This window comes from Lampetra fluviatilis, chromosome 11 (genome assembly GCF_964198595.1).
Source record: "Lampetra fluviatilis chromosome 11, kcLamFluv1.1, whole genome shotgun sequence".
NCBI lineage: Eukaryota > Metazoa > Chordata > Hyperoartia > Petromyzontiformes > Petromyzontidae > Lampetra > Lampetra fluviatilis.
In genome coordinates, this window is record NC_136285.1 from 8228023 (window position 1) to 8255940 (window position 27918).

Sequence of the window (27918 nt, forward strand, 5' to 3'; positions counted from 1 at the left end):
TTAATGTTATGTTTTTGTTAAATATTTTTATTATTTTATTTAAATTTTATTTTTATTATTCTTTTTCTATCTACGTTATTTTACTGAAAGAACTAAAGAATATGAATTCCTGCAGTCACGTAAGTTGAAAGTAAAAAATTTAACATCTACTGCTCTGTATAAATAGCATAACTATAATCAATCTAAGCATTACTATGCATGTGGCGTCTGTTATACATATAAACATACATATAGAATGTTTTGTATATGATCTGTGCAAAACATTGTTGTTATGTACTGCATGTATTGATTATTGTTCCCTCCAAAGCAACTACAGTTGACGGAATGCCACACACCAGTGCATACAATCTACTGAGACATTTCCATCAACAGACATAAATGGAACAAAGCACATTCATGAGTAAATGGATGGCTGCTTTAAATAATTAGTGAATGATACTAAATAATTAAAAGTTGCATCCATTTTTATCCTTGGCATCCCTTGTGAAGAAAGATTATTGTCTCGACGGGTTCTCACCCGTTACAATAAACATAACTAATTAATGAGTGCAATTAATTCAGACAATATCAGCAGGCTAAAATAACGTTGGGACGTATTTCCTTAAGGATTCTGCATGAAAAACAGGAGCCCCCGAACAAAATAAAATATTGGTCGGTGCCAATTCCACCGTCTTTAGCAAAGAAACTTGTGCACGGTGCAGCGAGGCTTACTCTGGTGTCATCTGTGCGACGGCAGGCCACGACACCAAGCCGGCGTTGGTGAAGTTCTCCTTGTAGCGTCCCATCTTGATGTCATCCAGCCACTCCCCCACCGAGCAGAACATCGTGTACTCCGGAGCCTTCCTCTCCAGCAACGGGTTCGACAGCCTGTCGACGTGCGGCGAAAGGGCCCGATTCAAAATTATGGGCGGAATTTTTTATTTCAAATTGTTAACCATAGCTTTGGATCCCACAAGTGCCTGGAAAGATGCAGTTTATTTTAACACTGTAGTCCACAAATAAGCATCATTGGGTTCACACAAATTTATAGGTCAGTTGAAATAAAAGTATTTAAAACAATTATTTTTATTTTACCAGGTCAGGCTCAATGAGCTATATAGCTATTTTTCAGAAGCGACCCAACCCCAAATGATAGCTAACGAAGTGGCTCATCACGTGGCCATTTTAAGCAGCCAAATACTCTAAATGGATGTTTATAAATGTGGAGGGAGAGGACCCGGAGAAAAATCCACGCGAACCCATTCCATTCTTTCTAGATTTTAAGCTTTTGTGACTGCAAGGATTCATACTCTTAGTTCTTTTGGTAAAGTCACGTAGGTAAAAAATGAAATGAAAATTAATAAAAAAATAAAATAATAAAATCACCTGATGACGGAGACTTGTGTTGCCTCCGAAACGTCGTGATTTTATTATTTTATTTTTATTATTTTACCGAAAGAACTAAGAGTATACCATGACATCCTGTACACCAGGCGAGGTATTTGACATCCTGCCACCGGGGTAACAAAATTGATTTGCGGAGCAGAGGCAGGTCACCACTATGATGAGAACATTCAGTATTTGCACCATTATATCTGACAGAAAACAAGCTAGCCTTTAGGTAATGTGTATAGAAGGAGCCCTGCAATTGCTCGCTCACACCACTGCTGATGGAATGGCCTCCACTGCAGGGAGCTCTCTAGAGAGCCTATCTGGAAAGTATTTGGCCTGCTCATTTAGCTGGCCAGGCATCTTAGAATTAGGTCAGATATAACCCACAATCACGCCACCATGAGTAAGCTGCCAATCGACGACCTGCAGTGTTACTCATTTGTACTGCTGGGTAGACAGAGGTGGCAAGATTTTACTTGTCCTGATTTTGTTACATCTGCTGCATCTGGAGATCTAATTGAACCAGCGACCTCTCAATTGTCATCTCAGTGGCGGTCAATCATTGCACCGTGGCAGCATCGAGCACTTTGCAATCACGGGGGAGGCAGTAAGCCACGCGCAGTGCTCACTCGACGCTGGACTGCGAGGTGGCGTGCAGGCTGACGGGGTTCTGCAGGAGCTTGTCCAGGTAGGCGTGGATCTGCGCGAAGTTGGGCCTCTCTGTGCGCTCCTTCTGCCAGCAGTCGAGCATGAGCTGGTGCAGCGCCGGTGGGCAGTCCATGGGCGCCGGCAATCGGTAGCCCTCCTCAATGGCCTGGATCACCTGTACGATGCAACAAAATGGTGAGGACCCTCGTGGCAGTGAAAGTCAGATATGGGGTGTGGCGTGCATTGATTGGCTATGGATATGTTCAACCGTTAACACTGAAAGGTCGTTGTAAAATGTGGCCAGAACATAGGCGAGGTTTAGCACCATTGCAGAACCCGTTTGGACCATGAATCTGAACTCATTATTACGCCACTGCTGGATGAAGGCATATCAAATAAGGTCATGCCTAGTATTTGTAGACTTAAAAGATATTTTTGGCAATGAAGCACTGACAAAGCTAGGCTTAAATTAAAAAGTAAAAACACGCATCATTTTTTATTGTACATCTAAAATGTCAGTGTGAGAGCAACCATTTATATATCGGATGCATGCCGGCAGGTAAAATATGGAATCTGACTGTTTTCTTTCTTCCTCGCTGACAAATTAAGTTAATTTGTGAGGTGTGATGATTTCAGGCGAGTGTGGACTTTTGTTAAATTCATAAAGAGCTGTAAAAAGGCATTTGTTTGTGATTTCCTGTGGCTCTTGTTCGGGATTGTTTTAGTTTTACGTGAATACACAGAAGCCGTAAATTATTTGTAATGTCAGTCAATAATTCATAACACTGATTAATATTGGATGTTTTTTGTTGTTGGCATTTTAAAATGAATTTAACATTGTAATACATAATACTCTGTGACACATTGAATGCAAAAGGGACTTAAATACGCAACAAGAGTAATGAAAATAAATACATAATGTATACATTATAATTAGTAACAATCAGTACTATCATAAAAATAACAAGAACAAATGATACATATCATGCAGCATACATGCTGGGTTCATTGTATTTTTTATACGTCTGGTTTAATACGTTTATAAACCACACTACGGAGGTGAATTCCAAAGGAGCTCATCATCCAGCAGGAGATACATTTAGACTGATGATGATGATGATAGACACCTTCTTGTTTCTTTCGGTAAAGTCACGTAGAAGGGAAGTAATAAAATAATAAAAAATAAAACACAATAAAATAATTCTCACGACGTTTCGGCCAGAACGCAAGCAGCCGTCCTCAGGTGAAAACCAGGTGCGTCGAGGCGACAGCGTCTGACTCTGTCTGACTCTGTCGGACTCTGTCGCCTCGACAGACCTGGTTTTCACCTGAGGACGGCTGCTTGCGTTGTGGCCGAAACGTCGTGAGAATTATTTTATTGTTTTATTTTTATTATTTTATTACTTCCCTTCTACGTGACTTTACCGAAAGAACCATGAAGATGAATCCCTGCAGTCACGAAAGAAGCTTTAAATCGAAAGATGATAGACACGCTTACAATTAAGGATTAATACGCACGTCCTGGTTGTTCATGTCCCAGTAGGGCCTCTCTCCGTAGGACATGACCTCCCACATGAGGACTCCGAAGCTCCACACGTCGCTGGCCGATGTGAACTTGCGGAAGGCGATGGCTTCTGGGGCCGTCCAGCGGATGGGGATCTTGCCGCCCTGCGCGCAGCAGAAACAACAATAACAACAACAGCAGCTCTTATCAGCTTCCATAATGATGCTAGCCATCTGTTGAGATCCTAGGTCTTAGTGAATGGCGTATCAGAAGTATCACTCTGAGACTTCGAGTGAGTCTCAGTGAGCGAGTGTGAATCTCCACTGTGAGTCTCTAGGCTGGGTGGTGATGAGTCTCAGTGAGTGAGTGTGAATCTCCACTGTGAGTCTCTAGGCTGGGTGGTGATGCATCTCAGTGAGTGAGTGTGAATCTCCACTGTGAGTCTCTAGGCTGGGTGGTGATGCGTCTCAGTGAGTGAGTGTGAATCTCCACTGTGAGTCTCTAGGCTGGGTGGTGATGCGTCTCAGTGAGTGAGTGTGAATCTCCACTGTGAGTCTCTAGGCTGGGTGGTGATGAGTCTCAGTGAGTGAGTGTGAATCTCCACTGTGAGTCTCTAGGCTGGGTGGTGATGAGTCTCAGTGAGTGAGTGTGAATCTCCACTGTGAGTCTCTAGGCTGGGTGGTGATGAGTCTCAGTGAGTGAGTGTGAATCTCCACTGTGAGTCTCTAGGCTGGGTGGTGATGAGTCTCAGTGAGTGAGTGTGAATCTCCACTGTGAGTCTCTAGGCTGGGTGGTGATGAGTCTCAGTGAGTGAGTGTGAATCTCCACTGTGAGTCTCTAGGCTGGGTGGTGATGAGTCTCAGTGAGTGAGTGTGAATCTCCACTGTGAGTCTCTAGGCTGGGTGGTGATGAGTCTCAGTGAGTGAGTGTGAATCTCCACTGTGAGTCTCTAGGCTGGGTGGTGATGAGTCTCAGTGAGTGAGTGTGAATCCCCACTTTGAGTCTCTAGGCTGGGTGGTGATGAGTCTCAGTGAGTGAGTGTGAATCCCCACTGTGAGTCTCTAGGCTGGGTGGTGATGAGTCTCAGTCAGTGAGTGTGAATCTCCACTGTGAGTCTCTAGGCTGGGTGGTGATGAGTCTGAGTGAGTGTGAATCCCCACTGTGAGTCTCTAGGCTGGGTGGTGATGAGTCTCAGTGAGTGTGAATCTCCGCTGTGAGTCTCTAGGCTGGGTGGTGATGAGTCTCAGTGAGTGAGTGTGAATCTCCACTGTGAGTCTCTAGGCTGGGTGGTGATGAGTCTCAGTGAGTGAGTGTGAATCTCCACTGTGAGTCTCTAGGCTGGGTGGTGATGAGTCTCAGTGAGTGAGTGTGAATCTCCACTGTGAGTCTCTAGGCTGGGTGGTGATGAGTCTCAGTGAGTGAGTGTGAATCCCCACTTTGAGTCTCTAGGCTGGGTGGTGATGAGTCTCAGTGAGTGAGTGTGAATCCCCACTGTGAGTCTCTAGGCTGGGTGGTGATGAGTCTCAGTCAGTGAGTGTGAATCTCCACTGTGAGTCTCTAGGCTGGGTGGTGATGAGTCTGAGTGAGTGTGAATCCCCACTGTGAGTCTCTAGGCTGGGTGGTGATGAGTCTCAGTGAGTGTGAATCTCCGCTGTGAGTCTCTAGGCTGGGTGGTGATGAGTCTCAGTGAGTGAGTGTGAATCTCCACTGTGAGTCTCTAGGCTGGGTGGTGATGAGTGTGCATTCCCACTCTGGTCCTCAGGCTGTGTGAGGAGCTTGTGGGGGGGGGGGGAGCTGCTCACGTGGGTGGTGTAGACGGCCTGCGGATCGTCCTCCAGCCCCCGTGACAGCCCGAAGTCGGACACCTTGCACACCAGCTTGCTGTCCACCAGGACGTTGCGAGCGGCCAGGTCGCGGTGGATGTAGTTCATGTCGGACAGGTACTTCATGCCGGCCGCAATGCCCCTCAACATGCCCACCAGCTGTCCCACGTTGAACTGCCCGTCGTTCCCCTGCAAGGTGAGAACCAAGGCAATGTGAATATAGCGCAGAAAAAAATACACGGTGATCCTTTTTATCGATATCACACTGAATTTCTCATGACCCTCTTATATATATTTTTCTAAACAGCTGATTGAAAATCATGAAAGCAATGGTTCCACATCTTTCAGAGGAGAGTGTAGAAGCGTTTCATATGTACACTGCGATTTGAGGCACTCATGTACCACCTTTAAACTCAAATATTGTTCTCTATAATCTATCCATATTATTACAGAGGGTGTCTATGAATGGATCACCCTGCATGAACGACCATTAATTCTCACACACAAACCTAACTGTTAACTGGGGAAGTTAGAATCTTGTGCAAGGAAGGAATTTAATTTCGTCCCAAAGGTTTAATTATACATAAGTATCAACGTTTTTGTTTTCCATTGAAATATAATTTTTAAAAATGCTGGTACGTAATAAACAATTAACATATATCATTGCATGCTGGGCACCTGTTCCAAAACGTTACACAGGCTCTTTTAATTATAACTTGGCAGTAACTCTTCGAATGATTAGACCCGCTTCTGGAAGCTATGAAAGGAAAATTTAAAACAATAAACTCTGCCAACCACAACCTCTCCCAAATCATGCTAAGCCAGAAAATAAGTACTTCTGGTCTCCTCCATTAAAGAAATAAAAATGAATCGCTACAACATGTTTGGCCATCGTAATTAAAATCAACGACTGCAAGGAGTTCAATGCAACACTAATTTTATATATGTTGTAATATATATGCAACTTTTTTTTTTCAAACTACGTTAAATATATGCACACAGTATATCAGGTTACGTGCTGTTGCAGTATTTAACGGATGCAAGGATATGCAATCTGGTTTAGGTAAAAGACTACCCTTTTTGGTCAAAGAAAAAAGAAAGCACTCACCCTCAGGAAAGCATCCAGGGAGCCGTTTTCCATGAACTCCGTGATTATCATCACCGGCTTGCCTAGAGGCAAGGAAGGAAAGCCCATCACAAACATTGCCGCAAATAATTACTCCCGGAATGCAACTGGAGTGATAAGGAGTCCTGATGATCGATCGTATCTCAAAGTTAAACCATGACAACACTGTTAACAAAATAAAGGGCTTGTAGGCTGCTTTAAGTGAACTGACGGAGTGACGGAGCAGATAAAAAGAACGAGTGAGCAATGTTACTATCATGGCATAATTCTGCATTTCTGCTTCATGTGCTTTAAATATTAAAACAGCTCGTGTGTGTGTGCTCACTTCGGCTTAGAGTGTACGGCCGTGAGTGTTCTTTTTGCTCGCGCGTGTGGCGTGATTACATCCGTTTTTGTTCTTGTGTGTACATGTGCGCCACTCCCTGTCCTTGTCCTCGCAAGAGTGCCTGTCGATGCACCTGTATGTGCGAGCACATACGCAAGCCTAGGACTAATGTTTGCGTGGCTGTACTTATTCCAACCGTCTATAATTGCGTACGTCTGTGTTCATGTGTTGCCCAGCAATGTGAGTGAGAATTTGTGTAGAGTGACAGGGTTCCATTTTCAGCCATGGTTAACATCAGTGGCAAATAACTGAAGCAGTAATTTTAGCTGTGACGGTCCCACCTGATGACGGAGACTTGTGTTGCCTCCGAAACGTCGTGATTTATTATTTTATTTCCATTATTACTTTTATTAACTTTAATTTTATGTTTTACCTACGTGACTTTACCGAAAAAACTTAACAGTAACAGTCCTGGGCCTCCACGAGGTTGACTCAGCCTTGAACGAATTACCTGCTGCGGTGTGTAAACACCAACACTGGGACGATGAAAGACGGCCGAGCACGATTGTGACCACACCACCCTCCCATGCACTAGGCCCAACAACCTGAAAAAGGCAGTGCTGTTGCCAGCACTCGGCGTGTTTGTTCCCGCGCGCCCGCTCGCCCGCTCAGTGCGCTCAGCGACTCACTCTTGGTGACGACCCCCTCCAGGCGGATGATGCTCGGGTGCTCAAACTGGCCCATGATGCTGGCCTCGCTTAGGAAGTCCCTGCGCTGCTTCTCGCTGTACCCGGCCTTCAGAGTCTTGATGGCCACCGGCGCCTCGGCCTGGCCCGGCACGCGCAGGCGGCCTCGGCACACCTCCCCGGACTCGCCTGCACGCCCGTCACAAACATTCATGTTCATCCCCAGATGACCTGGAAAACCCTCACCGTGACTGCAGTCGATATCAGAGCGCTGAAAGGGTCGTTGCCTAGAAACATCAGGCAGTTTAGCAGCGATGGTTAAAGAAAACCTGACTGCTGACGAGATGTTAAATGTTCAAACACGTTCCAAAGTTTGCTTGCTTTGAACGCCATGCTGCCGATCATAAGCACCCCCAACAAGCATGTGAGGCCAATGGTTTGTGCTTAAACAAAATACTTTTAGCTCTTAATGTGAAGAGACAAATATGGGAAAGGGGCATCATTGACTTTGTTATTGAGCCAGCAGTATTCAGTTCACCAGCTAGAATTGTGGTTGGTTAATTGAGATTAACTTAGTCCTCAGCGAAAAGCAATATTTGATGAGCTTAGCCCAGCCACTGATAACTTCACACATAAACCCCAATGTGAAAACATTGGGGCTTGTTTTGGGTTTTGCAGGCCAGTTGGTAAAGTTAATCGCCGAGGGATGAACTCATTAGTTTCACATTATGCAGACAGTAAAATATTCTCTCATCAGTCATCAGTCTAATCGTTGCATAAGGTAGACCGCACGAAGAATTTAGAGCAAAAGCCTGTGCTCATGTTTTTGGATGTTAAATAATGAGATAGATGTGCATTTCTGCCGCTATAGAGAGATCTGTAAAACTCATTATGTAGTTGTCAAAGCGACAGTCGCTCGTGTAGCTGGCAAAATAAAATGAAAAATCTCAAGGGAAACACAGAACCAAAAAATGTATTAACTTTTTAATGAATTTTAGTAAAATAAAATAAAACAATGCTCCCAAAATAGACGTTTGGGTTTGCTTGAGTAGCACTGAAGATTGCTTTTACCCGTGTGTGTGCGTTTCTAATTGGTGCATTTTCAATACCCTTCATCATTGCAGTCATATGCTCATGCAACGGCTTGGCTCATTACCAAGATAATGAACTCCACGGTGGATGCGGTGATAATTGAGGGAAGGAAGCTCAGGGATGGGTCATGGGGGAGGGGGGAATGGCTTCACTGCAATCGCTTCATCTCTGTGCCGTTTATTGGCAACACCGTTGCCCATTGCATCTGTATAACGACGAACAAGTAGGAAGCTTCGCCCGCATTCTATTGCTTAAAAAAAACAATACTATAATTTTAGGAAATGTGACCAGGTGACTTTAAAACAAAAGGACATTGTAGGCGCCGGAAAAGCAGTGCTATCCAAACCACCTTTTCATAAATAAACGGACCACTGTTCATATTTATAACCATCAATACTTTGGTCAATACAGGATCTCAGTTAACTTACACTGCTTGTTTATTCAAAACGTGCCTCTCAATGTGTTAATAAATGAAGTCACACACAAGCACGTTTGTAATAGGGTTACCACCTGCCCTAGTTTTCCCAGGACCATCCTATTTTATTCTCATATGTCCCGGTATTTGTACTGCAGGGGTGGGCGGGGGTGGGAAACCGTGAGGACGTGAGCCTGTATGTGTGGCCACATCCAGGGCCTCACCTGATCCGATAACCTTCTCAATGGTTATCCAGGACGGCTCAATCTCGCGGGCAAATTCCTGGACGGCTTTATTGGGGTCTTCGTACGTGAAGGGGTCAACGTAGTTCCTCCGGTTGGGGAATTTCACTGCAAGGGCCGGAATGCAAACAGGGCACAGAATTAAAGGCATTCAACCCAACAGTGTTAAACAGGGGTGAAGATCGCAAAGCGGATGGGAATCTGGAATAAAATGGGTAGGGTGGGTGTTGAACACATGTGTTAATGCTTTTAGGAATGTCCTAATCACCCAGAGTTGGGCTTGTTTTAAATAGGGTGTAAAGGCAAAGAGGAATGTAAATCAGAGCAGAGACTGCACTTAACCATTAAGCATGTATATTTAAACGTACTCCTGCTCGCAAATGGAACTTTATATTTCTGTATTTAACCATATGATATTTAATTTAAAAAAAATTCATCTCCCTTTCTTCTGCTCCGTCATCGAGCAGTCTCGTTTCCTCCGCCTGCCAAAGCCACGTACGTGCCAGACGCGGCAGTATAAATGCCAGGGCAGATACAAACTCAGGACGACGCCTCTGTGCGCCTCTGTGCAGTCGGTGCGTAACCGGCTCATTGTCACACCGTGCGGATATCACAAGTGCTCAACAAGCAGGGCACGCTTTAAAAGAAGCAAAGCCGACGGAGTTTGCGTGCTTTTATCTGCCTGCCGTGGCTGCATCAGCGTTAACAATGTCTCTCAAGGGTTGGCAGAGACACCATGGGGGTTAAATTTCAATATCCTGCATGAGGTTTCTTTTGTGCTTCCACATCCACTCTGCTTGCAGGAATGTGGATATACTGTTGTCATGGAGACAAGCTGCGGAAATACAACTTTTGCAATGATCTCTTTGCATATTAAGATTGATGTCTGCATGCCAAATCTATTGCCCTGTATATTTTCCCGTCAGTTTATCTGAAAGCTATATATGTTTGCCATTTTTTTGTTTTTATTTTCCCTCTTCATTGATTTAGATGAAAAAACCTGACAGTGAACTTTTAAACGTCAAAAAAACACCCCAACGGACAATTTAGAGTCTTTATTTTGTTATTTTGCTTGGCCCAATTAATTAATTTTAACAGCCTTACATTTCGTATAAACATTTTCATCCTCAGCTAAATGCCTTGCTTTCCCAGTTAACATCTATATCTGTTTTTTTTAGAGATGAATCTTGAGCTAAACCCCCCCCCCATTAGTTCCACTGTGATGATGGTGCATTGATAAAGATGGAAGGAAGCTATTGTTGATAGTGGAAACACAGATGTCACTTTTTAATGTAAATAAACTTTAAACATAATACGTGCAGCACCGAAGCATGCCAAACCACGTGCTGGGTAGCAACCAAGTCACAATCGTGTACAGTACCCGACATCCAACGTAACTGTACAGCCCTTTGAGTCAACAGGCGGATGGGTAACAGGAAGACGGCGTACAGCGTAGAGCAAGCCTAATGCATTGTGTCGTTGCAGCTCTGTATTCTGCCATCAATACAACGCTGTTTCACTCTGGGCCCACAGTGAAACTCGCATCAATTGCCATGCAGCAGTGACCCACAACATACAGAGATCGTTTGTAAAGTTTAAATTATTATGATAGATCTTGTATCGCCAATGACGAGAACATTTATTGAGCAAGCAATGTCAAAAGTTGTGAACAATGTTATGAAACTTATTACCATATTACCTGGATTATAAGACGAACTTTTATCCTTTTTTTTAATTTTAAAGCAAAGTTGTGGGTTCGTCCAATTATCCACTAGTTGCATACGTGTGTGACCAGATTTAAAAAAAAGTTATTGGCACGGGGCACATGTTTGAGGTGGGTCTTAATTTTCGGATCATCTTATAATCGAGGGAGTACGGTAATTGCATCCTTATCAGCGTCACCAGCCTCACTAAGCAGTGCCCTTCGTATAATTTGTCTCAGATTTCCCAAAAATATGCTGATTGCCAACTTGGGAAGTGCTTGTCAAGCTGCTTAGCAGCCCATGGCAATGCACCTGTGGGGCAACATTACCAGTCAGAAACTGGATGCAGGCAGTTTGACAATGGGCTGTTTGGAAGCACGGTAATTTGGAAATTAATTTCGATCATATTTATCCCCAATTATAGAACCCCACTGTAATGCAGAGCTGACAATGCTAAAAGCAAACATATGCCACACAGTGCCATTAAAATTCCCTGTAAATCATACCTTCTTCATTCTTAAAGGGGTAATTCTCCTCTTCATCCTTCTGCGGTGTCATGTTGCGCATTTTCCTAGAACACAGTAATGAGATACTTGAAAATGGCTCAATGCTAAATAATGCTCATGTGTTAAAACGTTCAGGGGCTCACATTCCATAGTGTTGACCTTGGATATCATCGTGGTTTGAAATATTCAGAGATTACTTATTTCCACTGAAGGTTTATTTAGATATCAATTAGGGGGTCTGCGAATTTGCACAATGTGGCCCAAGACTATTGTAAAGCCAGAGAAAGAAAAATAACATGCCCTGCCAAGAATACTGTAAATAATGCCGTGTCTGTGTCAACGGAACCTAGTGTCAAGACAATCCTCCTTGCAGAAATATTTATCCAAAGAATTGAAATAGAACTCTAATAACTAAACACGAATTGACGAAATTATGGCCAACGTATGTATTGTTCTATGTTATTGTAATAACCTGGGCATGGTTAATAGTTCATTTGAAGCTCAAAAATTTCATTAAATAGCAAAATATTATCAAAGGTTCGTTTAATTTATTTTATGAATAACGTGGAGTTTTATTTAAGGAATTTTTTTTTTCCAGAGAAAACAGTTCATTACTGCCAATGTTATAACCAAAACAACTTCATCTCATTCCAGCCATTGAGGGAAGAAAAAAACCAACAACATTATAGAAGCTTCAGACCAAACAACAATATAACATTGGCCCATTGAAGAGAAGACAGATTGAACATCCGACACAGACCTAGCTCAAGCACAGCACATCGCTCAGAGACTGCCGCTTGTGCAAGCGCAGAGTGCTCACCTTCGCCGGATGCAGAACACCGTGAAGACGATGAAGGTGAGAAGAATCACGGCACACACGACGATGACGGCCACGCGAGTCGTATTGGAGTGTTCTGTCAAGCCACCAGAGCAGCCCATTTACATGTGCATCGCCAGCAAGAGCACCGCCACAATGTAATACAACTACTATATCTAGACAACATTTTTTTGTATAAATTAAAACTGCGATGGCAAATACAATTTTAAGCATTGCTTGCCGTTTTCTCTTCACTACAAAGCCGGCGATGTTATCTTGTCGACCGCTTAACACGTGGTTACTAGAAGACACCCAATTGCCCATCGTTTAAAACGATCCACCTTGCATCATTGGCTGTACCTTACGCCAGCAAAACTATAAAGCAGGATGGCATTTAAATGACAAAGGTGGTAATCTTGATTTGAAGCTTTCGTGACTGCAGGAATCCATACTCTTTGGTTCTTTCGGTAAAGTCACGTAGGTAGACAAATAAAATTAAAATAAAATAAAACAAAAATATTTTTTTTGTTTCATTAGATTTTTATACCTATGCGACTTTTCCGAAACAAAGGTGGTGTTTGGTTTCCATTTGTGATCGCCCAGTATTGGCCTTGTACCCAGTGTCCGTCGCGCTGTCCTGGCTGTGGAACTCACGGTACTGGTCGGTGTTGATCTCCACGGGGTCGCTGGGTTTGCCGAAGCCGGCGGCCGTGCGCGCCCGCACCTCGAAGCCGTACACAATTTTGGCCCGGAGGCCCTCGATGCTGGCGGACGGCACCTTGGTGTGCAGGATGTTGTAGCTGGTGTCCCGCTGGCCCTGGGAGAGGATGCGCGGCGCACGCGTGAAGTCCACCGCGACTCAAGCGACCAGGGCATTTGTCGCATGCACAACAACACAAGGAACCCCTCCCCCCACCCCAGCCCACTTCAGCACGTTTGGCTGTTAGGCCAATAACTGTTCGTGAGCATCTATCAGCGCTGACACTGCATACGAGGGAGTGCAGTACAAAGTACGCCGATCACCTGTCGCCGCCTTTGCCTCCCCAAGCACTGGTGTAGATGAAAATCACCCCATATTCTGCTCTGATGAGTTTATCTAAGGGGGTGGGGGGGGGGCGGTTATACTTGCTGTGTACGGTTATTTCCGACATATGCCAGAACTGACATTGAAATGGAAGGGATTTTAGCACATTGCTTTAATCAGTTCAACTCCAGTTATAAGGAAAGCACTGTTGCACACAAACACAAAATTACAAATATAGCTATGCAGACTGTTAGGCCAAGTGAGCACCTATGCAGGCTTAGCACAGTCAGTGGCATAGTGCGGTGGTGTGGCCTTAACCACTCCCAGCCGCATTTGTCTCCCCAGTGCTGATGATTTCATACTGCACACGGTACTCATTTAAGTAATGGAGGCCCCTGGACCAGTTCATATATTCACCACTGAAGTTATCTGGGGCCTGGAATAAAACTCAGGAGGGGGGTGGGGGGGTATGCGCTAACTACTGCACCACCGCTCCCCCAAAAACACAAACGCAGAGCTTGGTGTGTGTGCTAATTTACATACATTTACAGAGTCATGCATACATTTAGACCAGTACTGTTCGACCCTTCACCTGCATTTCCGCAAAAACAAGAATCCCACTTACATGAAATTCAAATTTGAGGTCACCTTACCAAGGAAGTTTTTCACACAGCAAACAGACTGTGTCAGTATCTCGAAGACTGACCATTAATTATAAACAAATATATACATAAAATAAAGCAGACACGCTTATATTACGATGAAATATGTTTTAAAAGTGCGGTTATCAAAAGCCATAAAGGTGTGAAAATGGCAACACATTAAAATAATGCATTTAAGACATCTGGCCAATGTGGATGTTTTGGACAAATTATGCTCAAGAGAGTCTTTGTAGAGCTTCCTTGAGTGCAAGGCCTTGCCATTGCGCATGGTTTAAAGGGGACAGATATGAAGATATGAAATAATTTCAATAAACCACAGCATGACCTTTCAAATTAATGTTAATGGGCTTTCCAAATAAATTTTAAACGAAATAAGTTTCTCGAATATAAATGTAAAATATTCATTCTGGAAAAAAACAATTACTTATGCTCGTTCAGCACAGGCAGACTGATACTACACTGGCTTAGCTTATAATCGCCTGCATGAAAAGTACACTGCGTATAACGCACAGCATATAGAAAGAGCATGATTGTGTTTGAGGGATAGAGTGACTAAGAAAACAATGCCTTGGATACCAATGATGTTAAAAGATAAATGAGCCGAGGGAGGAACTGGGAAGTGGAGAGAGCAGGTGAAGGGGCTAAACATAACCCAGAGTATTAACAGCTGTATTCAAAGGCGGAAATTGAGTAACGTTTATACTGCACGGTGGAGGGACATGGAGAATAAGAGGTTTCATAGGCCGGTCCATATTGCCGCTGTGACAGCGTGACCATTTACAGACGCGCCCGTGTTACCGCTGCTGAAAGTGTAACCATTACGTCGAATGACGGGAAGGTATATGTCGGGTCAAACACACATATTTGTGTAGGGCTCTGACCCTGGGAGGGGCTCTTTCAGCGGCCGAGAGGAAGCTTAGAGAGGCGGGGCTGGAATTTTTTTGGAACCGAGGCGGTTGAGATTGCAGCATCGTGTGACAAAAATAAATAGATCAAAAAACAAACACATTGTTTCTTAGCAAAGAGGGAACTGCCGAGTTCTTCCCCCCCCCCAGGGAAACCTTTTGGATAACTTCCTGCACAATTGCAATTGGCTATTTAAAGCCTGCCACTGAGCACTTGTCAATGTATTTCGATATAGGATATAGGATGCTGGACTTTATGTGGAACAAAGGCATTTCTATAGAAACAAATCATGCCCTCTTCTACGCTTGTATACCAATGCATACGTTTAAAATCGTAAAAATGTATTTATTTATTGCATTGCAATCAACGCCATTAGATTGTTACTATGACTATGATCACTGTCACTACAAAATCATTAATCATGGGTCGTAAAATTGCGTGACGACGCTGAAAATAAACTGAACAATGTATAATTTCCAAAGTTTCTAACTAACATTGTTTTACTCACATGTATATTATTCAGCTGTAAAAATTGAGTATGGCAGTTGATGCACAGTAATCAGTTGAGGCATCCCTGATCTCCAGCGACTGTCACATACAGTAAAAATAATTTATTATTTTCAAAAAGGGCAATTGCCCCGCTGCAATATTTTATGTAGAGCATTGTTTGCAAGAGTGGCAATTACATTAATGTCAAGCAAAGACCGACAAATCATTTACTTCAAGTAAATACATTTATAAAACCTTAAACGCCCTCCGTCATTTATTTTGCTCTTACGACTTGCGCCAACCTCTAAGTGCAATTCGCTTTGATGTGCCCCTGTGCAGTGCTCATTCGAAGGTAGTGAATCACATGACTATGCTGCATTCAGTAAAACCTGTCTATTAGGACTCATAGTTTTTATATTATTATCGTCTGCATAGCGTTCCCTGCAGCATTGGCACTCGCACAGCCGAACCTTCTTTGATCATTTATTCATATCTATCTGTGTCACGTCTCAACCCAGCGCACCATTGTGTCGCTGGATATGTCTTAATTCCTGCACCACACAACGTTAATGTGGCGTTGGGTGGCCTTTATCGAGCAGTGGAATGACAGCGCGCAGTAAACAAATTATATTAAAGCTACTGTGGTCATTGCACAATGTTGGTGGAGGCAGGTTTGACTTTTCGAATAACTTTGTACACATAAAGCCAGGGAAACAATTGCCACATGTCACGAAGAAAACGCAAAGGCCTGTGGGCTTGTGGTGCAGCGCGCCCTGTGCCATTACGTGCCTGGCTGTGGAATAAGTACACAGTGCAGGCACTATCCTTGACACTTATTTAGGCCTCTCAATGCGAGGCCCCTTTTATCGTGACTTCGGTTCCCAGATGAATGGCCGAACAGAATGGAGGCGTGCAATGCTAGCTTGCGAGTGTGATTGACATCTGGGTGTTATAACCTCCGAGTAAGAATCACCCTTCCCGTATGCTTTGTGAGAAGTGCAAATACACATTGTGGGCAAGGCCAAGGTCCATTTCTGGCAAGCACATCGCCGCTGAGGGAAGCATGCCTCTCGCTTTGGCTATTGCAACAGTTTGAAGTCAAACATTAGACATGTTTGTCAGCTGATTGCCATGATTATCTGCTGCACTGAAATAAAAGCTATAGACTAGTGGTGGCCAAACTGTGGCCTGCAAGCTGCATGCTCCTCCCAAGCAGTTTCCAAGCAGCTAATGTTTTACATTTCAACTTTACTGAAAATAATGAAAATCTACACATTGGAGGAGTGGGCCGGAGCATTCAAATGCTGCCAGTGGAGCCAGACACGAGTACTCCCAAGGCGCTCCCACAGATTTCGAAATTCACCACTCCACAGCCAACCAGCACCACGAGAAAAAACGGCCGGTTGACTACCCCATGTGACCTGTTCAGCGTCTAGTGAATCTCAGTCATATGAAGATTTAGTTACGTGGACTCGTAGGGTCAGAAAGTTTGACCACCTCTGCTAACCGCTTGTTTCACCCTCGAAAGTCTTAATGAATAAACAATACCTTTTCGTAGTACTTGATTTCGTAGTCCAGGATTATTCCATTTGGGTGATCTGGTTGGAACCATGACAGCTTCACGTGGTCCTTGGTTTGCATCTCGTACCACAGTGACCTGATTTTAGATGGAGCTGGAACATAGGGACAACAAAAAGCAACAGAAATATGTATTATACAGTGTGTTTATGTTAATGAGTCAATTGTTAACAGTATTACACATTTTTTTTTACTTTACTCTCTCTTTAAAACTGGCAAAACAGCGGAATGTATTCAACATTGTTTTAAATCTATCATCACCTTTGTGGTGATAGACTGTTTCAGCAAAGCACTCCCACACCTCCATTTCCCACGTCACAAAAAAACATTTAAGAACAGAAATATGAGAAATGCTTTTGGAAAATGGCTCAACAAACTGACAGTTTTACATCCGCCCCCGTAATACCTGATCACTGCGATCACTAGCACATTCACCCATTTGTTATGACTCACACTATACACATACCAAACTAGTGGCCGCATAATATATGGCGTTTTTGGGGAGTTGTAAGATTCTGAAAAATATTCTCCAACTTTCATAAATGTGGATGCAACCTCAAAGCAAACTATCGGCGAGATTTGGCGTGATTTCGTTTGATGTTTTAATAAAGCCAAAGCAGATTTAGAAGCCATATCTCTGTGTGCCTATCACATTTTTCATGCATATCAGATTTACATGACTTCAATTACCATGAATTCTCTTTTCAGGTGATTTTATCATTAGTGTGTCGTTTGACACGTCCAGGTTGCCATGGCAGTTAATATTGCATGCCACTCTCCCCTGTTGTCACAGGCCAACATTTATGGCCATCAAAATCAACATCATTTCCGTCAAACCAAGCTCCTTATCAACAACGAATTTCCCGTTCTCGAAAAGCTATTTCATTCGAACAATCTGTTCATGCACAACGTGTAATTACACAAAAAGACCACGATAAACTTAAGAAGAAAAATCACACTGAATATAGAGATAGCTTTGTATTGCAACACTAAAGCTAACGTTTACAGCATCTCAAACACATTGCATGTTTAACATTTATTTCACATCCACTTAATATACTGCATGTGTGCGTGCATTCTCTTTGTTAAAATCGCAGCAACCTAGATTTCATTCCCAGCCAGACGACTCATCGTGGGTCTCCCCTCGAGGTCAAATCAGCCTTTTACTAGCACCTGGTCCTATGCATATGTTTGTAAATAGGAGCACTTGGGAGACAAAAGTGGACAGGCATGGTGCCACCCCCTCTTGGGTCATACTGACCTTAATAGGTGCTCACTAACAGTATTTTCTCTTACAGTCTGCAGTTTGAGTCTATCTTCTTCTTTAGTGCTGCCTAACGGCGTGTGCGACTTCACGATGATATTGGTCCCGGTCTAGCACGGCGTGTAGAGTTTGTGCTGTTGTTAATTGTAGCCATGTTTTGATGTTACTGAGCCATGTCGTTTTTGGCCGTCCTGGTCGTTTTTTCCCTTCGATTGAGTCTATACAGGGGTATATTTGCCTTTTGTACGCATGCAGAGTGCTTTGTTACCACAATTCTAGTGACCTAGGCTACAAGTGGCAATTGGAATCTGCACCTAGCCTGGGGCCTCCCTTGGGTTGGCTCAGCCTAAATTAAGTAATTTCTTACGGCGTATTCTCACCTGGTACAATGCCAATCTTGCCAAAAAAAAAAAACACTCGCAAAAATAGCATACGCACAGAATATGAATTTGAATAGAGTGGTGATTGTTATCTTCATGTGCATTTGTAGACAAAAAAAATCAAAATCCCACCTTAACCCAGTAGTGCTGCAGTATAATTACACTCACGTGTTACAAGTATTCAAGGTGACGAACAAATCCCCATGATGAGCTTTTCTAAGGTTGGATATGTTAAATCCCTATGTAATGGTGCCAAATAAAACACATTATTCCCTACAATTATTAAGTAAATAGAAAATCCATATATAGTAGTAGCAATAACAATATTTTTTTATTGTACACCTGCTAAGTTAAGATGCTCCCATACGGAAGAACAATGACTGGCACATATACAAGACGACAGAGTATATATATGCAGTCCGGCATATAAAGGATTTGCACCTTCAAACAATCAAGCCGCTGACAGGGGCCGTCTCGCGAAATATAGGAAGTGCGGATCTGCGCGGGATTTGCTTTGGCTGTATGTATGTTGAACTTCCTCTTGGTTCTTTCGGTAAAGTCACGTAGAAGGCCCAAATTCCTTTAAATCCCTTCTACATGACTTTACCGAAAGAACCAAGAAGATGAATCCCTGCAGTCACGAAAGCTTTAAATCGAAATTTATGTTGAACTTCTTTCACACCGTACATAACCAACTGCACTGAGGCTGTCATCTCAGTTGAGGGGGGGGGGGGAAGGGTGGCTCTTTTGAGTGATGACACCTCGAATCTCCACAAGCTATGACAGGCCGTGAGTGGGGGACAGCTGCAGGCTGAGGACCGCACAGACAACAGGCCCCGACAAGACACATCTCTCTCGCGACGCCCACCAGTGTACCGCACCAAAACCACGGCCTCGCCCTGTGAATGAACACCCGACTCTGCCCTCCCGCAACCTGTCTTGCATTCCCCCTCGAGCCAAATTGGTGGTGATAAGTCACGGGTGGGTGAACGTCTATGAGCGAAGCAGGTTTGGGCTTATCTGCTTCGAAGCGTAGTATGCGTTTTAGATACACCTAAAATTTAAAAAAATAAAAATCTTATTTTTTTAGAGACAATCTTTTACGGCGAAATGTGGGATCACTTTTTACATTATATAATAATGTGACGTGTCCTCATGCGAACACAAGTGACGGTCGCCCAATGTCACGTGGCGCCACTCTCTTTTTGGTGGAAAAGCGTGAAACGCGATGGAACGGATGGCGACGTCCCCTCTGGTGATGTCGCACTTTCAGATCAATCCGCAACAAAACCAAGGAGATTCGGATTATCAAAAATGTTACATCCAAGGCCCGATGTTTCAATACATAGGCCAAAAATATGGAACACATCCCTAAGCCATAGCGAGCAGTCGCGGGCTGACCTGTACGCGGAGAGGCGAATATACGCCGAGAGGAAATGGAAGTTTACGACAAAAGGAGCTTGCTCTTGCCCATAGTCACTTTGTTCTCGTGGTTTTTTCAACAGGTTTTACATTTACAATGCACGCGCCGCGTTAACGTGACATTTCATGCCGCTGAATAAAACCACGCGCAGCAACTATCTTGCGTTCGCTCTCGGCACACCGTAAAACCCTTAGCTAACATTGCATTTCCCGCATTCATGGCGATTAAATGCCACACCCCTTGCAGGCAGCAAGATTACAGGGACCCACGACTAGTCACGGAGCGTTTTTCGACAACTTATTTCAACGCGTAAAAAAACACTCATTGCAGATATGCTTTTGCACAAGAGCTATGACTGCCCCCAAGAAGTGCTGACGCCGCTGAACTAAGATTCCATCATTCTTCCCCAATTTTGAATTAATAGAGGGCGTCAAGCACACGTTTAGTCGTGCATGATGGGGAAACGTTCAAGCTGGCATCAGGTAGGTGTGGGGCTGTGGACGATGGGGGGGGGCGTGGTGTCACGTTTCCTGTTCGCCAGCTCTTTAATCATTTCTTCAGACGCCCGGCTGCCAAGGATGGATAAAAAACCTAGGCCATTCTCCATAACTCCTTTCAAGCATAAAATAGAATGTGAGATGATTATTTATATGCGAGCATTTGTAAACGAACTGCCACATGTCTGAAACTGGTATCGGGTTTTCTGGATATTTACAATTGTATTGTAGTCATCTGGTTTTTTTTGTACGTTCCAACATGGTCTAATGCCTGTTAAGTGAAGCTGCAGATGACATTTATTACGTGCAATGAAACACGAACCAGAATACACCCTGGGCACGGAGATTATATTAAGCAGCATCTTGACAAGGAAGTTTACATTGGGAAACAAAAACTATACTCTGTTGTATACGGCGTCTTTATATTGTATACAGTACGTATACAGCCTTGTTGTAAATCCACTGTTGGATGAGGGCCTGCCCACGCCATGTGGGTGGTGGGAGCTATTTGACCATACTTCACCACGCTGGTCAGTGCTAGTTGGTGAAGGCAGGAAGCATAGACTTGTGAGCGTAATGAAGTACATCATGGGATCGTTCTGCACTCTCCGCTGCTGTCCACAGCGTATTCATAGGTACGGTACATGTTTGTGGAATATGTACACACAATGCACTACACATCTTTAAACAAAAACAAAACTTCGCTGTTTACTTCTACGTTTTCAAAACACATTATATTCCACAAACAGTGGCTCAATCGCAGGGATGTAAATTTTAGACACGACCTGGAACTCAGCCTAATAAAATAATAATTAAATTTCGATTTAAAGCTTTCGTGACTGCAGGAATTCATCTTCTTGGTTCTTTCGGTAAAGTCACGTAGAAGGGAAGTAATAAAATAATAAAACATAATAAAATAATTCTCACGACGTTTCGGCCACAACGCAAGCAGCCGTCCTCAGGTGAAACCAGGTCTGTCGAGGCGACAGCTTAATCAGGCGCCTAAGACGCTGTCGCCTCGTTGTGGCCGAAACGTCGTGAGAATTATTTTATTATGTTTTATTTTTATTGTTTTATTACTTCCCTTCTACGTGACTTTACCGAAAGAACCAAGAAGATGAATCCCTGCAGTCACGAAAGCTTTAAATCGAAAAATAAATTTGTGTTTGAATGAAAGAAAATTTTCGATTTAAAGCTTTCGTGACTGCAGGGATTCATCTTCTTGGTTCTTTCGGTTCTTTCGGTAAAGTCACGTAGAAGGGAAATGATAAAATAATAAAAATAAAACATAATAAAATACAATTCTCACAACGTTTCGGCCACAACGCAAGCAGCCGTCCTCAGGTGAAGAACAGGTCTGTCAGACGCTGTCTTTTCAACAGACCTGTTCTTCACCTGAGGACGGCTGCTTGCGTTGTGGCCGAAACGTCGTGATAATTATTTTATTATGTTATATTTTTATTGTTTTATTACTTCCCTTCTACGTGACTTTACCGAAAGAACCAAGAAAATAATTATTGTCCTCACGGAATAATCACAGCTTAATTATCAAACCCTTATGCAGGGGGGGGGGCTCCTACGATCCACATTTCACCACACACTTCACTACGCCAACATAAACACGCTCTGTCGCATTTTCAGAAGCAGATGTAGCAATTCACTAGCGCCGCTTAATCAGGCGCCTAAGTAGAATGCAACACCTTGTGTTGGTCAATGAAGAGCTGTCCAAGACTTTCATCAAATTCGACATGAAATAATATTCTTTAATTACTTCAACCCAATCCAAGCCATACTATCTTGATCGACCTATACCTTATCCCCTTTTTTTTAGCTTCATCCAGGAAAAATATTTTTTCAGGAGGATTTTTAATTGGTAAGTTTGGCAAATTCCATTTGTTTTGCACATGGGACGGAAAGCATGCAGATGCGTGGATAACACCCAAAGCCTGCCCAGATGGATTCAGAACCCATTTGCCAAAATACCATCTCCTGGCTACCTCACAGTTTGGGAGTTTGAAAACTCTGTCATCAACTGACCCTTGCCTCCAGAGTTCTGGATTACACACATATCAGCCTCTTAAGTCCAGGCATCTAAGCTGCTCTATCAACAAACTTGCCTCTCCATCAGAGGTCGCAAACGAGTTTTGATTCCTTACCAGTACCCGTACCCGGCCGCACCAGGGTCGCAAACGGGTACCCGTACCCGTACCCTACCCGATACCCGGCTACCCGTACCCGACCGGGTACGGGTAGGGTACGGGTATCGGGTACCCCATTGCGATCTCAGGGATGAAGCCATGTTGCAGGCATGGGTGGGTTGATTCTAGGAACTTGAATTGTGAAAAGAGACAAGACGTTGGGGAATGAGTGACAAACGGTGACTCACCAGTGACTCACGGCCAACCCGTACCCGTACCCGGCCGGGAACCCGGCCGGGTACGGGTAGCCGGGTATCGGGTAGGGTACGGGTATCGGGTGCCCGGTTGCGACCTCTGCTCTCCATTAAAAGTGGAGAATAAGTTTGAGACTGTCAAATAAAAAAGAGCAAGGCAACAGGGCTTTTGGCAATGAATCTCACATTGCGAAATTCAGCCATAACCCCGGGGGGGCAAGAGTGAGGAGGATTTTAATTCCTTTCACAAATATTAAAAAGGACAACCACACCCTTCAGAGAGTATGCCGACACATGCCTGGAGAGTGTGTCAAATAGGAAATGGTTCGCAAACTTGCCAGAGATTGAAAGCAAGGTTCGTGCATGTATTTGTAGCCGTTTACCATGCACCAAAGTGAAATCTTACAACCTGGAAATCCACCTATGCTGCTATAGCAAATCCAGTTCAACTCCTAAAACAGTTGTGGGCTACACATATGGGAGAGTGAACAGTTGTCTGCAAACGTGCAGAGTGCACACGGGTCCAGGTAGCCTCTAAAATTCCTAACAGCGTGCTTCAGCTGCACCGAACCTCACAAAAATAATATTCAGGGCCTACCTTGGCTCCTCCCACCCTCAACCAGTATATATACAAATACTGTTTCTTGGAATTTCTCTCACTTGATACAGCTATCGTGCTGTGACGGTTCCACCTGAAGACGGTCTCTCACTTGATACAGCTATCGTGCTGTGACGGTTCCACCTGAAGACGGAAGCTTGTGTTGCCTCCGAAACGTCGTGATTTTTATTTTATTTTTATTTTACTTTTATTAATTTAAATTTTTTACCTACGTGACTTTACCGAAAAAACCTAAGAATATAGCCTCTAAAAGTCACATGTGTTCATCATCATCAGCGCTGACACACAAGTGAATTGCGATGACTTGGGGTAAGTGAGGGGGTAGTGTCCATACACAGAATTGTCATCACTATGTGAGCATTAGTGGTAAGAGAGCTGGCCACCACCACCACAGGCTGATAAAAAATCAAGTCTGTGACCTATAAGCGATCGAATCCTATCATTATCACCGGCAGCAGACTGAGTTGCTCAAATTGGACACCAAGGACACGCAAGAATGATGATGGAAGGGCAACTGAGCTGTCACTATCGTGCACACACGTGACACACTTTTGCCACGTTTCTTACAGGGCTTTGGCGAGACACGCCGCATGAAGATCTGATAAAATCCCAGGTGTTTGCCGGCATCTCATGTGTTACTGTTTCAAATGATTTTGCTGTGAGCTGTTGAAGAAAATGCACGCTGTTAGGTGTTTTGGCATTTGCTTCGTCCTTCACATACTCACAACATCACAATCACGCAAATCAAGCTGCTGTCGAATTATAATGATGTTTTAACGGTTGATTGCTCCATGGACGCACTGTTTACTGCAAGGTGGCCACACTTGCGTTTCTGAAGCCCACCGGGCAGGTGCTTGTAAATGCTAAAAGTAGAGCATGGGAAGGATGTTTACATGTTTACACCGTCACAAAGGTTGAGGTTCCTGTTGTTAGACGTGCCAATCATTGGGAGGATTTTGTAAACACTCCTGTGAATGAGGCTTCTCACCAAAACGTGATGGATGTGTGTGTAAACAGTGTGCAACACAATGCCAAAATGGTTTCCATGTGTGTGCTCTTACTTCTTACAAGAGCACTCTTGTTTTCTGTACCAACTCGAATGTTTATAAATTCATCCCGGCATTTGCATTAGCTCTTAAAGTCAGGTCTTACGGTACCGCTCGTGTATCCACAACCTCCCGCGCCTTCCGTAAGTCTGCTTTGCCTAAACATTTCAAAGATATTTTCCAGAAATGCATTTATTTATTTAACTATCGCAGTGTTTGCCCACGCAACGGGAAAACGCTGTACGGCACACGCTCGACATCCTGGATACAACAAAAAAAACCTATGCATAATTTGCGTGGAGCAAATTATGCTCAAATAAAACCGATTTAACTTTCTACAAGGGCAGGCAACGCAGGATCTTGCACATTACTCGTGTTAGCTTCACACCTCGACCAGCTGCTCACCCATCACCCACACCCCATGAGCAGACTAAGGCACACCATGAAACCTTAATGCCCATTAACCCTCCGTTAAACCGTAGCCAATGTGTCCCATTATTAATTAATTTGCAGCAATAACTAAAAATGCCCCGCGTCTATAACAAGTTCCGTAATTTATTCCAGCGTTAAAGTCGGCTACCCGTCGTCGTGGCGACCACATTATCAACTCGCGCCGCTCTGCTCAAGAGTTTAAAAGCGTTTCCATACTCCTCGGAAAGGCCCATGCTCAGTGTGACATCCATATTCAATTTCCAGATATGGTATAGATCCAGAAAAAACATCGTAAACGAAATACAGGCTCATGGGAAGGTACTAAAAAAAATTGAGATAATTATGGACCATACAAGCCAAATGGACATATTTGAAATATGTATTTGACAGCATGGCAATTTCATTTTACAACACTCGCTTGAATAAACATTTCCCCCCTCCACCCCCGCTTAATTGATACCTGCAGTGAGGTAGCCGACACGAAGGTGGTTTGTGTGTGGGTATGAGATATGGCCAGGCTGAAATAGAATGCATATTTACAGCCTTAGGCGCACACTAACAAAGTCTCCAGTCATCGCACGAGTCCAACAAGGCACGGTCATGGCGAGCTACATGCTGGAGCAAGGCGAAACAGAAAAGTCCGGCCATCCTACTCAACATTCTACACTTTGTATCAACACAACGCTCGCACGGCGCGCTCAGATCCAGAAAGACACGCACAAGTGCATTCATAAAGGGCCCCGCTTCCTGTTTCAATGCAAGCATCATTTCAATGGCTAGAGCAATGCCGTGCACATACCAAGTACGCACGTAGACACTTTCTCATGGCGTGTGACTCCATCTACGGAAGATTATCACCTTCGAACAGCTAATGCTGCAAACAAGACCCAGAAAGCTCACTGGATGGTCCGAACATTTCTTTACTTTTCAGCTTAGCAAGCGAGAAGAAAAATCTAATTTTCACATTGTAAAGCCTGGGCGATGGATCACGGTGCAATTACGTGTTTTGAGCGAGTAGTTCATCACGATTAAATTGCCCCTCAAACAGCCCCACCTTCAGCACATTTGCTGAAAAAAAGAAGCCCAGAGTGCATTTAATTGCTAGCAGGCACTCAGTGTGGTTGGCCAGAACTGGGAAATACTGCGGTTTACAACATTGAAAAGTGCAATTTGAGATTGCCAAAAGATGGTATTTTTATAATTGAGACATTTGTGACGCAAATACGAATAGTATCTTCTCAACTCATATACACGTGTAACATAAATGCACGTCCGATTATTACTTTTGGCTACTTACGGTGTGGACGAAGTTCAACATACATACAAGTGAACATAAATGCACTGCACTTGCTTATTGAATATTTGTGAATAAAAATTTAGCAAAGAGGCTATTGCCATCAGAAATATTCGATGCATGATCTTTAAAAAGCATAAGAGCAAAATAAATAATTGGTCCAAGTTTTGTTTTCCACATACAACATGACACAAGAAGTCAAACCTGCCATATTATATAGCGTCTGCATACACTTCCATATATGGCTTGTAGGCATATAACAGAAGCATCGATTGGTTAACTAAAATAGATCTTTATGCTCCCGATACATGAACAGAATCTTGCTAGCAAAAGTAAATTATTTTCAATTTGTGCAAAATTGTACGTAAAATTATATGGTAATAGAGTGATGAAAACAATGCAAACGGTACAGTGAAGTGAAGCCTAAGTGTAATCGATTCCTGACCCTGAATCAAGATAATTCACCCGAATTGCAGTGGGGGTGCATCGTTACATTCATAAAGTCCTGAAAATACGACTACAATACGACTTCGTTTAACAGCGTGTCTAAATACGTCACGGGAAACATACGTATATAAACCTATCACATTGTGACACCGAGCAAAGAATACCAGTGACATATGCACGGCGTCGTACACCTATGACGGCACGGACGCGGTGATCCTCACCGGCCTGGTTGGTGGTGAGCGACACGGACACGGCCTTGGGCGGCGCGGGGCTGAGCCGCGAGACCCCGTTGAGCGCCTCGATGCGGAAGGTGTAGTTGGTGTGCGCCAGCAGGTGCGCGATGGTGACGCCGGGCACCGCGAGGCCCTCGCGCCGTGGCAGGAAGCGCACGCTGTCCCCGCACGGAGCACACGGCGACGCAGCAGCCGCCCCTGTCGTCGCCGCCGCCGCTGTCGTTGACGCCGTCGCGGCGGCGGCGTCCCTGCCCCCGCCGCACGTCTGGCACACGAGGCGGTAGCTCACGTCGCCGCGGCCCCCGCTGTCCAGGGGAGGGCTCCACTCCAGGATCACCGACGTCTCGTTCACGCTCGAGATCACGTTGCGCGCCGCCGACGGGGGGCCTTGTGTCAAGAGCAAATCGTTACACTCACGTTAATAATATAAAATAACAACAGCAACAACGGGCAGCGCTGAATCAAGAAATTGTCGGACGAAGGCGTTCGCATGCTGTTTTATTTTTGGGGATTGTTTGACCATACTTCACTATGTATGTTGAAGTTCTTTCACACTGTATGTAGCCAACCGCGCTAATCGTAGGTGTGGGGTGAGTGACTCTATGGGAACGCTGGGGTCTACTGAGGCTGCACAGTGGCCAGGAGATAGCATCGAAGTAGTGGGTCCTTGAATCTATCCATGCAGAGCTGTGAACTGTTATTAGCATGGTTGGCACCTCCGATTAGCACGGTTGGCTTCGTACGGTCCGAAAGAAGTTCAACATACATACATACGTACATACACTATGCCCTCGTATGTGTAAGTTTTCTCCATTTACTCTGCCAAAGCACTTTTTAATGGAATTTGCCAAAAGTCCAAATTAGGAGTCTCATGCAAAAACTGTCTTAAAACACACTGATGCTTTTATGGATAAATAAAGGATATTATGTGTATTATCTTGTACATGTGTACATAGGGACATTTACATTCCCCT

General features: G+C 44.0%; 1 protein-coding gene across 1 annotated transcript in view; it reads right to left on the minus strand.

The window, feature by feature from the left end:
- The window catches only part of LOC144934768 (ephrin type-A receptor 4-like), a 43606-nt gene that overhangs the window by 2366 nt on the left and 13322 nt on the right, over nucleotides 1-27918 (minus strand). The window contains exons 5-16 of the mRNA XM_078860897.1: nucleotides 26933-27331; nucleotides 16888-17012; nucleotides 12913-13075; nucleotides 12262-12355; nucleotides 11442-11506; nucleotides 9215-9340; nucleotides 7487-7672; nucleotides 6455-6516; nucleotides 5326-5535; nucleotides 3538-3687; nucleotides 2001-2194; nucleotides 712-867 (exon numbers count right to left, since the gene is read on the minus strand). Of these exons, the coding sequence (XP_078717023.1) occupies nucleotides 712-867; nucleotides 2001-2194; nucleotides 3538-3687; nucleotides 5326-5535; nucleotides 6455-6516; nucleotides 7487-7672; nucleotides 9215-9340; nucleotides 11442-11506; nucleotides 12262-12355; nucleotides 12913-13075; nucleotides 16888-17012; nucleotides 26933-27331 (1930 nt within the window). The remainder of the gene's footprint in view (nucleotides 1-711; nucleotides 868-2000; nucleotides 2195-3537; nucleotides 3688-5325; nucleotides 5536-6454; nucleotides 6517-7486; nucleotides 7673-9214; nucleotides 9341-11441; nucleotides 11507-12261; nucleotides 12356-12912; nucleotides 13076-16887; nucleotides 17013-26932; nucleotides 27332-27918) is intronic.